Source organism: Macrobrachium nipponense, chromosome 12, assembly GCF_015104395.2.
Source record: "Macrobrachium nipponense isolate FS-2020 chromosome 12, ASM1510439v2, whole genome shotgun sequence".
Lineage (NCBI taxonomy): Eukaryota > Metazoa > Arthropoda > Malacostraca > Decapoda > Palaemonidae > Macrobrachium > Macrobrachium nipponense.
This window is the reverse complement of record NC_087205.1, coordinates 8,694,616-8,710,475: the sequence shown is the minus strand read 5'-3', so window position 1 is coordinate 8,710,475 and position 15,860 is coordinate 8,694,616. Positions and strand designations below refer to the sequence as shown.

The following is a 15,860-nucleotide window of genomic DNA, read 5'->3' as shown; positions in this document are numbered from 1 at the left end:
AGATAAGGAGTGGCCCACTATGAATGATAGTCACATTGAAGAATGTTTATTAGACCGTTCCAGATGACGTCACTTTGTTTACCGAGGAGCCAAATGCGTGAATAATGATGAATCATCAGGCAATGAGTGCACGAATTGAATAATAAAGCAGAATTATTCTGTATATAAGAGAGAGAATAGTGGATTTTGAAAATTTATTTATAGTAGTCAATCCTGCTTTTGCTTTGTATTATTTTATCTTATTTTTTCCTTTTTTTGACAGACAACTCTTTCGTAATCATAACCGTAACTGGGGCTGAGTGGAGGCGGAACTAAGGATATGGATACAGTGAAACAGTGCAGCGCTGTTAACTTTGATCTTTGAATACCGTCCTTAGTGCCTTCGGGATTATCTGCTCTTTTCAGTTGCTTTACGAAAATCGCCGACTACAGGTCTTCTAAGGATGTGTTAGGTAAGCACTTGGACTATTTATTAGTCTTTAAAACTGTAAATTCTTCATTTAGGAACCTTCATTCAGGTCAAGTTGTCCAGGTATTTGCTAGTGACTCCATCTCAGAGAAACAACAGTCAAATTCTTGAGATTCGTTGGTTATTTTCAATTACAAATGCTTATTCACAATTAGCAGCATTTTATCGACGGAAAAAGGATTCAGAAATGAGTCGGCTGATAAAATTTCTTAAACACGAGGCGAACGTAAATTTGTAAGGAAATTTCTCGTATCTTTATCCTTGCGGAAATTCCTGCCTATCACTTCACACAAACAGTAATTCATTCTCAAATGTACTACGGGAGTAAGATTTGGGGTTCCTGAATTGTTGTTGTAGCTATGATAAACCTCAAATAATTCGACTGTTAGATTGTTTTATTCTGTCTAATACAAGGTTTCCCATTTCCACAAAAGAGACCTCATATATATGTTTTTCATACGGGGATATTCGTTTCATAATCATCACATGCACAATTTACTTTCCTAGTGTGGTTGTCGATCAGAACATACTACTCGGCGAGGGGAGTATTTTTTTTAAACATATTTTCTTTTACTTCAAAGCATGAAGTCATAATTTCTTATAAAATATTTTACGTTGATGAATCGGATTGTATACTTTCTCATTTCTCTTGACATTGTCAAACGGAAGCGTTAATTCTCACCAAATGTATCGCCAATTCTTTGAAGTTCGCTCGACAATTCTGGCCGCAGTTTCGCTGTTCATATGTCCCGCCATAAGTGTTGCCAAAGCCGACTGAGTCAATTCCTCGACAGACTTTGGAATTTGGAAGGTTATTGAGGATTCGGACAGCCATGCTTAAAATTAATCAATATCTTATTATATGTTCCATTTATTGAAATGTTTCAATTTCTTAATGCTTTCAGAAAGATATTTAATCTAACTTTATTTGATCAATTCGGACGCGTTAGAAATTCTGCAATCCTTGGAGTTGGCATTCCAAAGTTCTTGGTCTGAGAAACACAACTCCTTAGACCGTTTCAGATGACGTCACGACGCCCTCACATTCGACGTATGCTTATACTCGTCAGTTATTTTTAATGACAGAAACGTTAATTTTCTTTTACATATCTTAGAATTGATATTAATGATAAACATTTTTCATGCTCGTAAGAAGCTACATAACAGGGTAAGGAACGTTACAAGTTTTCACTTTTCAAGATACTTAAATGCTGCCTACCACCGTCATAAACAGAAACAAAACTTTTTGGACAGTCTAAGGTGACGTCATGATTCCTCGAAAACTGTGATGTTCATGGAATCGACGGTCATTTATTTTATGCAGTTTTCGATCGTTCCATGATATAATATTTGGCTTTTATGATGACAAAAGTTTGAAAGTACGAGAAGAAATTATGTCCGACAACTTTAGGTACCCTTGACTAATGTCATGTACACTGTTGCCTACCAATGATGTCCATAGAAAACGAGTTTGAGACTTAAAGACCATAGATACAGACTTTTAGAGTGTTTCTGGTGACGTCACGTTGGTTTATGAGCTGGCGAATTTTTAGATGTATTATGAGTTAATCTTCAGACAATCCATATGTAATAAAGAAATTTTTGCCTACCACCGGTAGAAAGCAAATGACGTAATATTCATCAAAGACACAAGTATTCATGAAAGGAGAAAAGGCTGCTGCCATTAAAAAATTAAGTTTTTTTCATTATTGTATTATTATACAGTTAAGTAATATACTTTGTAGTTAGATTATTCATTGGATGATGGTACCAGATGCTCTAAGGTAATAGTATTACTAATACCCTTTGGTTCCTGCTATGGAGCTGAAACAAACATTATACAAACTGCCAGGTGTTGTGGTCTCGGCATAGGATTGATTCAGGTAGAGTCAGTATACTTTTTTGTTTCCCAAAACATTGGCTTAAGAGAGGTATCTGAATGCTGGGTCTACTCTCAAAGCATTGTCCTTGATCCAAGCGTCCATCTGAGCATCGAGCTCCGGCGGGAGTTGCCCTTTCGAGGAACCCACTTCCCCTTTGTGCAAGAAGGATCCTTGTAAACCCTGGATGTTAACCACCATTGTAGGATGATCCTTCATGTTGTTGAAGCTGGTGAGCTCTGCTACCCTGAGGAATGAGTCATCATTATAGTGATTAATTTATATCCCTGATCTTTACTGTGCTTATTTTGTCAAGAAGTTTAATTGACCAGTCAAGCTTGTTTTAAAAATGACCTTAAATGTCTAGCACCTAAATAAGTGCTTTATCTCTATCACTTCAACCAGCTAGTTTACCTCTTCAGCTGCTCTTCAGTAAGGCTCGTTCCCAAAAACTGACTCAGCTTCTTAAGTTCAGCCATGATGTCCGCTTTCATATCCTCGTAGAACATGATGTGCAAATTGGGATGGTCCCTCCTTTTCCAAGCCTCATTGACGTGATGCCAGTAACTGCCATATGTTACATTGCCGGTCATGAAGTTCTCGGCCATGTACTGAATCGTGGCTTGCTCTATCTTGATGAAGTGCATGTATCGGGAAAACATGTTGTCCTTTGGGTGGCGCATCACGTAAACGACCTGCCAGGAAGAAATGTCACGTGTAGTTAGGGAATATAGGGACTTTAGAAAGAAAATGAGAAGGGAATTGATGAGGCAGAAGCGCAGGATAGAACTACATGGAAATGGCTTATCCGAAACGGCGACCCCATATAAAAAAGGGGAACCAGCTGGGAAGAAGAAGAAAGAAAATGAATGAAAAAGAACTCTAAACTTAGAAGACAATATTAGATTAAAGTACTAAACAGTTTTAGACAAATACTAAACTACTTGTATGTTGTAAAATAAAATGATAAAATGGTGAGTTTAAACAGTGTTGTTTCGTAGCCAGATGCTCGTCATCATGATATTCCTGCCCAATAATAGGCCTACAGAAAGAGGTCAACTACAGAGGAAGACAGGCTCAGTGTTTCACCAGAGTAGTAAATCCATTTAGTTCATGGGTGAACTGTCACGGTGGTCCACTAACTTTACATTTATCTAAGATATTAGGGTTGTGAAGATTAAATGGTAGATGACTCCATAACAAGCGACGCCCCTTCTCCAGGGCTGCCAACTGCAAGACTGGTCCGTCTTCTTCTCTGGCTTCGGGACGCTTGGCTCTCAGCCTTTCCATGTAGTCTTTTTCCGATACGTCGTGAAGAAAGTCCTGGAAAGTTGTAGAAATTCTTGGTGTACTTACTATGAAGACGAAGCGTATTATTATCATTGTATAAGACATTAACTGCTGATAGGATAAGAGATAAGAATTTGTCAGTGAGAGTGAAAGGGTGAGATATCTACATTAAAACAAAGGTAATTAGCCTGGAAAGAATACTAATATGGAATGAAACCAAGAGAAACATGAAATTCAAATTTTCCATAAATATAGAACAGGATAATCCCAAAACCTTCTTGATTGGCCGGTCTCGTACCATCCCACCTATCATAGTTCACTTAGCATAGGAAACTGCTCTTAATATTTGTTTCTTTTCGCAGTACTACGTATTTAAAGAACAGGTTCAATTCTGTCATGTAACATAGGTATTATTTACTTAGTTCACATATTTACGGAGATCAGTGCTCCATGTTTCAGGTATTTTATCCTACCTTCTCTTGTATAAATTGTAAATATCTTATCAGTATCTTTAAGTTTTAAACAAGATTTCTCAGTCATGGGTTTCTCCTTGCCGGCTGTAATAATTACGATTTAGACCTTCAACGTAAGATACCTTGGTTCTCTAGGCTTATATAGGACGTTTTTTATGCGGACTTTTGCCTTTCTGTTAACTTATCTTTATTGGTTGCCTTTAATTTTGTGTTTCCCTTCAGTCTTTAATATTCATGGGCATTCTTTTCTTTAGGCATGTTTTACAAAATAATGGCTCTCTAATTCTTCTTCCCCACAAATTTTTGCTAAAAAATAATAAGGAATGATTCCTGACATTTTTGTCATAGATTACAGTAAATATAACGATAAAATGATTGATGTCTGTTCCAGCCAATGCCTAAATCTTAGTTTCCTCATTTTTAGCTTTATAACTGATACACATTTATCAATAAGAGAGAGAGAGAGAGAGAGAGAGAGAGAGAGAGAGAGAGAGAGAGAGAGAGAGAGAGAGGATATAACTGAAACTTACATTGTCTAATATGAAGAGCCTGCTCTCGACGCTCTGTGTCGTTGCCCTCTGTAGTTCATTGATGTGCGTCATTCCCCAGAGGATTTGAGCTGTCCAGTTGGTGCCACTCTTGGGATAAGTGATCAAGCAGATGTCGTCGTTCCTGTACTCGAAGTTGTAGAAAGTACTGGCCAGTCTTCTGTATCTGTAATGGAGTGTAGTTATAGAGCAACTGCCATTGTGTTACTCATGAACGTTAAATATATATACATATATATATATATATATATATATATATATATATATATATATATATATATATATATATATATATTGTTACGAACCAAGTGGCCAAAGTATCTGGTTACCATTCATCAATTACCTCACCAAAAGCCAGACACCTGAACCCTCATAACACGTTTAAACGACTGAATACTTTAAAGGCAACAGTGATCCCTTAACACTTACCAGTATTGCAGAAAATCAGACTTAAGTTTATCAAAACAGGCGTGAGGTAATCTTGTAAATAATTAAATTAATCAAAGGGCATCACTCCATCAACAACTTAAAAGTAAGTATTTCCTGATTTCAAAAGTCTAAGTTCTTCCCTAGTTCTAAGTCACTTCAAGTAAATTGAAGGCCAAAGCAATTCAATTACCACTCTATGTTTCTACCTAACATAAATATAGTCATAATTAAATATACTGGTTAAATGAAAACACTCATAAAAATTTGTAAATACAAAAATTTATTATCAAATTCAAAATTTATAAGTGAAATTCACAATAAATCAGGGAAAAATTACTGTTACTTGAAAACAAAGTAAAGTTCCCTTTAATTAATTCTTGAATCAAATTAAGTAAAATTAAATCAAAATTAATTTATCACAAAATTCAAGAAAATTAATTCAATCAAAATTCAAAAGTGTTAGGCAATAATTGAAATCAGAAATTAATTCACAAGTACTAAACAATAATAAAACTTTGAAAACTTGAAAAAGATTCTAAGCTAAGTAAATGCAAATTAATTCACAAATGTTTAAATTTACTTAAATGTTCAATGATTAAACAATGAAAATAAACTAAGTCAATTAAAATTGTGAATGCAAATGAAAATATAAAACAAAAAAGACACATTCCATAAGAAAATGAATAAGTGCACAAACAATGGAACAATAATCACAAACACAAAATACGTAATGTGTAAAAAGTGTAAATGTTTTCACTCAAAACACTGTAACCAACAATTTTTACCAAACCTTCACAACCATCTGTTATTAGTTAGCCACACTCCCTATCCATTATTAGTTATTAGTTGTTACCTAACCATTATTAGTTATTAGTTGCAACTAATGAAAATATAACACACTTTACCTTTTTGGTATAACCAACTTTCTTTCTTTCTCTTTTGCTGCAGCTTGTATATCACACTTTCACAAAAACCAGGCGCCGTTACAAAATCATGTTTGTTCAGATTCCACAAAAGAAACTAAATAACACTAAATAAACTCTAAGAAATATCAATACGAAATTCTAAGTTATGAGTGACCAATTTACGTTACGTTAATATAATCTCAATGATTTTGAGTGAGAGAGAGAGAGAGAGATGCAGAGAGAGCGAGAGAGAGGAGAGAGATCTGACTGCCTCGAGGTCCTAAGATAGAATGAAATCTCTTCCTTTATGGGAAACTGGACTAGGCAGATGATACAAAACGTTCTTGTCACGAATGCTTCCAGTAGCTTTGAAATCTGACGCAATCTTCATAAAGAAATGTGCAATATGCACGTGGTTTTGATCTAAGACATATGCGTACGAGTCCTGTCTGGTCTTTTTGGAAAAAAAAAAAACAAAAAAAAAAAAAAGAAAAGACACGTACCCGATCGAAACCGGGGGCTGAGCGATAATTTGAGAGATTGACTATTTTTTTGATAACAATGCAAGACTCAACTCTCTCGCTATCAAATGCGTTGACAGATTAGGAAAGCAAACGTATCTCGCAGACCCTCAAATCTTACAGTGTTGACATAAAATTTAAACATTCATAGTTTCGAAAAGACAAAGAAGAATCTCTCTCTTTATGTTTTATATATACTATTATTTCTTTTTTTACAATACGTAATGCGAAATCAAACACACATTCTTAAACATCCTATTCTAAGCTATCTAGGAATCTGAAAAAAATGTTACACAATCTACATGATATTTCAAAGAGGGGAAATATGCATTTTGAAAGTAGCAATATATAATATACCTCCCCCCAGAAGATTCTTTATCACGGTGTTGAATCCAACGATTCGCCAAAGAGATAAAATAATCAGCAACTACATTGTTTTTGCCATTAATGTGCTGCACTCTTAAGTTATACTGTTGCAGGCACAAAGACCACCTGGTCAGTCTTTGATTATGGTTTTTCATTCTCTGGATAAATGATAGTGGATTGTGATCACAGACAACACTAAAATTTCGTCATTCCTAGGTCTATTCACATACACTTCAAATTTTTCAATGCAGTGATTAAGGCTAAAGTTTCCTTCTTGATTGTCGATATACTTTCTGATGTTTTTTTCAATTTTGTAGACATGAAGCACAACAGGATGGTAGATATTATTTTCATCTTCTTGAAGTAGAACAGCTCCAACACCACAGTCTGACGCATCAACTTGTATCACAAAATTTCTTGTCTTGTCGAAGTCTGGAGCTTGAAGTACTGGTCTTGAAGTTAAAAGGGCTTTTACCTTCTCAAAGGATTCTTGACACTCTAGAGGGGTCCAAATAAACTTAGCTTTTGGGACTAGTTAAGTCTGTCAAGGGAGCTACTACGGCTGAGAAAATTTGGGCAAAAACGACGATAGAATCCAGCCATGCCTAAAATCTCTTCTACATTAGCATTTACTGGAGCAGAAAGGCCTTTCCCAACTTCAAACCAAGATACTGTACAGTTTTGCCTTTCCAAACTCACTCTTCTCTAAGTTGACTGTTAATCCTGCTTCTTGTAGTTTCTTGAAAACTTTCCTCAGAATCTTCAGATGTTCTTCCCACGTTGTAGAGTAAATCACGATGTCATCTAGGTATACACCTACTCCTATTGATCCTAGCAATTGATCCATCACTCGTTGAAATGTTGCGGGTCCATTCATCAGGACCAAACGGCAGAACAGTATACTGATACAGTCCAAATGGAGTAATAAAAGCTGACAGCAACTTCGCATTCTCATCTAAGGGAATTTGATAATATCCTTTCAACAAGTCTATCTTGGGAAACAAACTTGGCTTGCCCAATATTATCAAGTAACTGATCTATAAGAGGCAAAGGATAATTATCAGCCACACTGATTGAATTCAGCTTCCTATAATCAGTACACATCCTAAAGGAACCATCTGGTTTCTTCCAACACACATGGAGAAACTGAAGTGACTTGAACTGGGTTCTGCTAATCCATGTTGCAGCAAATACTCAACTTCCTTCTTCAAAACATCTCGATGCTACAGTGATAAGCGATAGGCTCTTTTGCTTGAAAGGTCTTCCATCTTCTTGAATCTTGATTTCATGCCTGGTCAGATCAGTACAATCTAGGCACATCTGAAAAATTTCTGGAAAACTTCTAATTACTTCACTTAAGTCTTCACCTTGTTCAACACTCAGATGTTTCAGTTTATCCTCCAAATTTTCCAAAATTGAAGAATTATTCATCTTTCCTGCCCTTGCAGTTCCCAATTCGTGTTAGCCAATCATCGAATATCTTCTGTAGATACAGTTGTTTGGGTTACTGACACAGTTTCCAGTTTTAGTTTCTGAAAGAAATAAGGTTTCAAGAGTTCACATGTATCTTCCTTTGTTTTCTTCTTCTTTCTGGTGTTTCAATCACATAAGTTCTATCACTTAACTTCTGAATTATCTTGTAAGGACCTTGAAATTTATTAGTGAGGGGAAATCTCTTGACAGGTAAGAACACTAACACTTGTTGACCAACACTAAAACTTCTTAGCTTAGTCTTTGCATCAAATCTCCTTTTCATTTTCTCTTGACTCATTTTCAAGTTTTCTAAAGAGAATTTTCTAATCTCTTTCAACCTTTTCCTTAAGTTCTCCACATACTCTCCTTTGGTTGCTTTCCTCTTGATTTTCTTCCCAATTTTCTGTCAAGAATCTTCAACGGTCCTCTCACTTTCTCTTTTTTTTCCAAAAATCATCTCATTAGGTGAACATCCCATATCTTTCTTGATAAGCACTAAACCCTAACTTCAAACAACATTAATGGTAAACCAACATCCATTCTCTTCCTGACTCAGAACAATCTTTGTCAGCATACTTTTCAATGTCTGGTGGAACCTTTCTAAGGCACCTTGTCCTCTGGATGATAGGCAGTGGATAACTGTTGTTTCACTCCTAACAAATTCATCACATCCTGGAATAACTTTGAAGTAAAGTTTGTTCCTCTGTCACTTTGTACTATCTCTGGTATTCCAAACTTTGAGAAAAACTCCATAAGTTTCAGTAACTATCTTGGCAGATATGTTTCTAACAGGGATTGCTTCCGGATATCTTGTCACAGGACACTTAATGTTAACAGATACTCATTTCCTTTCTTTGTCTTCGGCAGCGGTCCAACCATGTCTATAATCACTTTGCTAAAGGGTTCTCCTCTAACTTCTATAGGTTGTAGGGGGGGCTCTCTTGATGGTTTCATTTCGTTTTCCAGCTATCTGGCAGGTATGACACTCACGACAAAACCATGCTAACATCTCTGTGAAGTCCATGCCAGAAAAAAAATATTTCATGATCTTCTCCACAGTCTTCCTGGATTCCCATATGTCCAGACTCATGAGGCTACTGCAACCACTTGCTTTCTCTAATGGATATAGAATCAAAATTTGATGATATTCGCCCCATACAGCATCTCCTGGTATATCTGTAGGTCTATACTTCCTCATCAGCCAAACCTTCCTTCAGATAGTAAACAGGTAGGAAGCTTGTTGCATCCTCTTCTCGGATCAACAACTCTGTAGAACAAATCAGTTAACGATGCATCCTTCTTCTGCAAGCCATCAGCTTCTCTCTTGTCACTTGACCAACTTCAAGGGTTGAATTCTCAATATCTGCTAACTCAGCTACTGTAGTTTCACTTCTGTCTTCAGTAACACTTGGACTACTCGGAGTCTCTTCAGGAACATCAGGTCTTCTTCTTCGTCGTCGTCGTCCTTCTTCATCTTCTTGGGGAATTACTTCTTGGTCGCACTATGGGAAACTTCACTTCCCTGGAACAATTCTTCTAAGCACAAAGATCCTTCTTGGGTGTGTAAATCCTCAGTTTCTTCACTTGCAGTCGTAGTCCTCTTCATACTTCTGGTAGTTCACAACAAGGAAACAGGTGGGGGTTATTCTTCTCCAAACTCTATGTAGGACTAATCCTCAATGGTTTTGTCTGTCACTACAGGACAAGGAATAAATGGCACACCACTAACTTCATTTCCCCAACAGAAACATGTATACCTTCCACAGCCAGTGAGTCCTTTACAGCAAAATCAACATTCCCTGTCACCAATTCGCATGACAGGTGTAAGCGGCATATAGGAGTTACTTCCTCTCCTCCTATACCCTTCAAAATAACTGAATCGCCTGTGAGACTCTTCTCCAACTGAGGGTGAGAACCACGTAACTACCACACTATGGTTACTCCCTGTATCACATAATATCTTGACTGGTACTGCATACTTCCTTCTTGAGTTGACAGCATACCCTCATAGATATATGGCTTAAAAGCCTCCACACTGCTAAGCACTCACTGCTTGAGGTAACATTTCCACTGGTTGCTAAACATTCAGCTTGTTTAGTTTCATTCTTCTCTGGAGTCTGATTCTTTCCCACATGCTCTTCGTAGTTTGTTTCACCTGGTCACCTTTTACAAACTTGACCAACTGGCTTTGACTGCTGTTGATTCCGGTAACACTCTTGACTGTAGTTTCCTACTCTCCAGACTTGAAACAGACAACATTAGGTTTCTGTAACTGTCTTGAAAACTGGATGAGGATTTCACAATTAGTTTGCTGAGGTGTATTACCTTGTGTACTCTTGGTATTATCCCGCCCTTGAAGGTTTCCCATTAAATTTGTTCCCTGTTATTTGGATAAGACTTAAAACCTGGGCATTGTTGGACTCTGGTACTTGACATTGTAATTATGTTTACTACTGATTATATTGTAATCTTCTAAATGTAGTAGCTTTGTCAAGTTTCTTCACTTCTCTCTCTTTTAAATAGGCTCTTATATGTTCAGGAATTCCTTTAAGATACTGTTCAAGAACAAGTAACTCTCTAACTCGTCAAAAGTTTTAACTATAGCAGCTTCTACCCAACGTTTGAAACACCTTCTCACTTTGTAAGCATAATCTAAGAATGTTCCCTTCTCATCTTTTCTTAAATTTCTGAATCTCTCATTGTAGTACTCTTTTGTCATCTTATAAACTTGTAGCACACTGTGTTTAAGTACCTTGTAGTCTTTACACTGATCAGCTGTTAAGGCTAGATAAGCACTTCTCCCTTTTACCAAGCAAGACACTTTGTAGCAAAAAACTGACCATTTATCCTCTGGCCATCCCATACTGAAGCCACTTTCTCAAAGTGATCAAAAAACTCATCTGGAGCTTCTTCAGTAAACTTAGGGATTAACTTCTGTACTCTCACTACATCAAATACAGGGTCTTGATTACCTTGGCTTAGGGTTAGACGGTATTACAGGTAATGTGGATTCTAGTCTATCAATTCCATTTCCCTTTCATGTCTAGCGATTTCTCTTTCCTCTTCTGCTGCTTTTTCTTCTTCTCTTTCTCTTCTTTCTTGTCTTTCCCTCTATACTTTCTCTTTCAGACAAGCAGTTTTTTAGCTTAATCAAATTCTCTTCTGCTTCAATGCGTCTAAGCTCTACTTTCCGCATCACTTTTCTCTTTCTTTTCTGCTTGCTTATTTATGAGATCAGCACGTGCTACGTTCAACAACTCTTGAGCCAATTCTAACTCATCTTCATCAGTTATCCTACCAGAGTTTATCAATGATTCCATAGCAATACATCTTATTGTGCCTTTACCATACTAGTAGACACAACCACCACATGCCTCTGCTAAAGCACTCCACTGTGCTCTAGTCAGAGTGGTTTCAGACAAAACTTGGATGGAAGGGGCTGCTAAAATTCCTGAACATTGAACTGAGCCATTTTCCTCTAAGTTATCAACTTACAATTCAATACAATAAATGCAAAACAAAAGCTATATGTCACTCTCCTAAACAAAAATATATCCCTAACACCACCAGTATATTTCTAGATTGATAATGAAATCTGCTTTCCGGGTCTGGGCACCATTAAACAATGTTACGAAGGTGCCAAGTATCTGGTTACCATACATCAATTACCTCACCAAAAGCCAGGACACCTGAACCCTCATAACACGTTTAAACGACTGAATACTCTAAAGGCAACAGTGATCCCTTAACACTTTACCAGTATTGCAGAAAATCAGACTAAGTTCATCAAAACAGGTGTGAGGTAATCTTGTAAATAATTAAATTAATCAAAGGGCATCACTCCATCAACAACTTTAAAAGTCTAAGTATTTCCCTGATTTCAGAATTCTAAGTACTTCCCTAGTTCTAAGTCACTTCAAGTAAATTGAAGGAAACCAAATCAATTACCACTCTATGTTTCTACCTAACATAAATATAGTCATAATTAAATATACTGGTTAAATGAAAACACTCATATTATTTTAAATACAAAAATTTATTATCAAATTCAAAATTTATAAGTGAATTCACATATCAGGGAAAATTACTGTTACTTGAAAACAAAGTAAAGTTTAATTAATTCTTGAATCAAATTAAGTAAAATTAAATCAAAATTAATTTATCACAAAATTCAAGAAAATTAATTCAATCAAAATTCAAAAGTGTTAGGCAATAATTGAAATCAGAAATTAATTCACTAGTACTAAACAATAATAAAACTTGAAAAGAATTCTAAGTAAATGCAAATTAATTCACAAATGTTAAATTTCTTTACTTAAATGTTCAATGATTAAACAATGAAAATAACTAAGTCAATTAAATTGTGAATGCGAAATGAAAATATAAAACAAAAGACACACTTCCATAAGAAAATGAATAAGTGCACAAACAATGAACAATCCAAACACAAAATACGTAAGTGTAAAAGTGTAAATGTTTTCACTCAAAACACTGTAACCAACAATTTTTACCAAACCTTCACAACCATCTGTTATTAGTTAGCCACACTCCCTATCCATTATTAGTTATTAGTTGTTACCTAACCATTATTAGTTATTAGTTGCAACTAATAAAAATATAACACTTTTACCTTTTTTTGGTATACCAATTCTTTCTTTGTTTCGCTTTTGCTGCAGCTTGTATATCACATTTCACAAAAACCAGGCGCCGTTACAAAATCATGTTTGTTCAGATTCCACAAAAGAAACTAAATAACACTAAATAAACTCTAAGAAATATCAAATACGAAATTCTAAGTTATGAGTGACATTTACATTACGTTAATATAATCTCAATGATTTTGAGTGAGAGAGAGAGAGAGAGAGAGCGAGAGAGAGAGAGAGATCTGACTGCCTCGAGGTTCTAAGATAGAATGAAATCTCTTCCTTTATGGAAACTGGACTAGGCAGATGATACAAAACGTTGTGACGAATGCCTTCCAGTAGCTTTGAAATCTGACGCAATCTTCATAAAGAAATGCGCAATATGCATATGGTTTTGATCTAAGACATACGCGTACGAGTCAGTCTGTTAAAAAAAAAAAGAAAGACACGTACCCGATCGAAACGGGGGCTGAGCGATAATTAAGATTGACATGTTTTGATAACAACGCAAGACTCAATTCTCTCGCTATCACATGCGTTGACAGATTTAGGAAAGCAAACGTATCTCGCAGACCCTCAAATCTTACAGTGTTGACATAAAAGTTAAACATTCATAGTTTCGAAAAGACAAAGAAGAATCTCTCTCTTTACGTTATATATATATTCTTTTACAATACGTAATGCGAAATCTAAACACACATCTTAAAACATCCTATTCTAAGCTATCTAGGAATCTGAAAAAATATTACACAATCTACATGACATTTCAAAGAGGGGAAATATGCATTTTGAAAAGAGCAATATATAATGATATATATATAATATATATATATATATATAATATATATATATATATATATATATGTATATATATATATAAAAATATATTAAGTTCCGAGGTAGAGCGAATTCAATATTAAAGGACATTTGTAGCTTTAAGTGTATATATGAATCACGGTGATGTGATACGATACACACACACACACATGCGTACACACACACAAATAATACATATATTATATATATATATATATATATATATATATATATATATTTATTTATTCATATATACATGTATATATATATATACTAATATATATATATATATATATATATATGATAATTATGTATATATATATATATATATATATATATATATATATATATATATATATATATATATTATATTATATATATATATAGATATATATATATATACATATATATATATATATATATATATTATATATATATATATACACATATATATATATACATATATATTTTATATATATATATATATATATATATATATATATATATATATATAGATATATATATATATATATATTCATACTAAAGGGTCCGAACAGAACCGAAAGTACTTGGCTATCTCGCTTGTTCATTTTTTCCTTCGTGGCAAAAAAAAACCTTTTATTTATATATATATATATATATATATATATATATATATATATATATATATATATATATATATATATATATATATATATGTCGTATCATATCACAGTGATTCATATATACGCATTAAGCTATAAATGTCCTTTAATTTCTAAGTCGCTCTACCTCGGAATTGATATATTTTCATGTGAGTTAACCGAAGGGAAGTTTTTTTTTATTTAAAAAAATTATTTTTATGGTTGATAAATAACCAACCCCGAAAATGAAATATGTTCCAGGCTAGTATATAGTTATTACAAAATAGTATCCACTTTACTTTTAAGCCTTGACATCCATCGCTTTCCAGGTTAATAACGTCCTTAATTTTCAGTGCCAACTTTATAATAATTCCCCCGTTTTCTGCTAGGGGATTCCAAGGTCTCTAAAGTAATGTCACACTGCAGATATCACAGACCTCGTCTTTGTTTACCTCAGAAGTTAGTCTTCAATGTCAACATATTCAGCCTGGCTTTTATTCGCATACACGCGTCCTTTGTTTTCAGTTCCCGTATGCACTTATTTTCCCCGAAGTTTTTATGAACCTCAGCTTCTGCATTTCTTGCCTCTTTTCTTTCAAGGTCTCTTCGATATCTTGCTTCATTCTTATCTTTAATTTCCCTTATCAGCGCTTTTTTGGCATATTCTCGCATTCCATTAATCTCTATATTATATTTAATAATTCTTATGGTTACTAAGCTTTTTGTCCAGCACAATCCATAGGGGACTCTTAATTGATGTACTACGTCTTTAATTAGTCTTTTCTCCTTTTGAGTTTATAATATTGTGGAGAAGCAATATTTCTTTATATTCAATTCTGTAGGCTACTGGCCATATGCCGGACTCTAATTCCACAATGCAGCGTGCCCTTTGGTTGTTCGTATTGCATTTTTTCTAGTGCAATCTATTGCAATCTGTGTGGAAACATTTCCCTAAATAGGTACCGTACTAAAAAAAAAAAAAAAAAAAAAAAAAAAAACGCACAAATAGAATGTTTTCTCGCGTCCGAGGAAAGATTACATTCCGAAATCCCTTACCCGATTGGCAGCAGCGTATCCCCAGGTTTGACGAGAACCATCTCCCCATAGCGAGAAGAATCCTCCGCGTCCTCGAAGGTTATAGGTATCTTTTCCTCCATGGTCGTCCTCTTGAGTTGCACTCTGCCGAGCGAATGACAGTCACTGAGATTTGCTATCTTATCTCCTGTGAATGTTGCCGCAGCAGTCTCTCTCTCTCTCTCTCTCTCTCTCTCTCTCTCTCTCTCTCTCTCTCTCATCTGAAATGAATAAATGTGAAAAAACATAAAATGAAATAAAACAAAATGTTAAGCGTATATAAACGAAAATCATGTAATTTGTTGTAATGTGTCCAAATATTCCTAAAATATCAACGTATTAGTGTTCAG

At 34.9% G+C, this 15,860-nt stretch overlaps 1 protein-coding gene across 1 annotated transcript; it reads right to left on the bottom strand.

Moving 5' to 3' along the window:
* Positions 1-1,579: 1,579 nt before the first annotated feature.
* LOC135224337 (luciferin sulfotransferase-like) lies at positions 1,580-15,648 on the bottom strand. The gene is made up of 5 exons (XM_064263241.1): positions 15,493-15,648; positions 4,643-4,826; positions 3,493-3,672; positions 2,764-3,044; positions 1,580-2,596 (listed from the first exon to the last, which is right to left on the bottom strand). Exons 1-5 carry the CDS (start codon positions 15,591-15,593, stop codon positions 2,392-2,394), a joined length of 951 nt encoding a protein of 316 aa, XP_064119311.1. The 5' UTR covers positions 15,594-15,648; the 3' UTR covers positions 1,580-2,391.
* Positions 15,649-15,860: the final 212 nt, after the last annotated feature.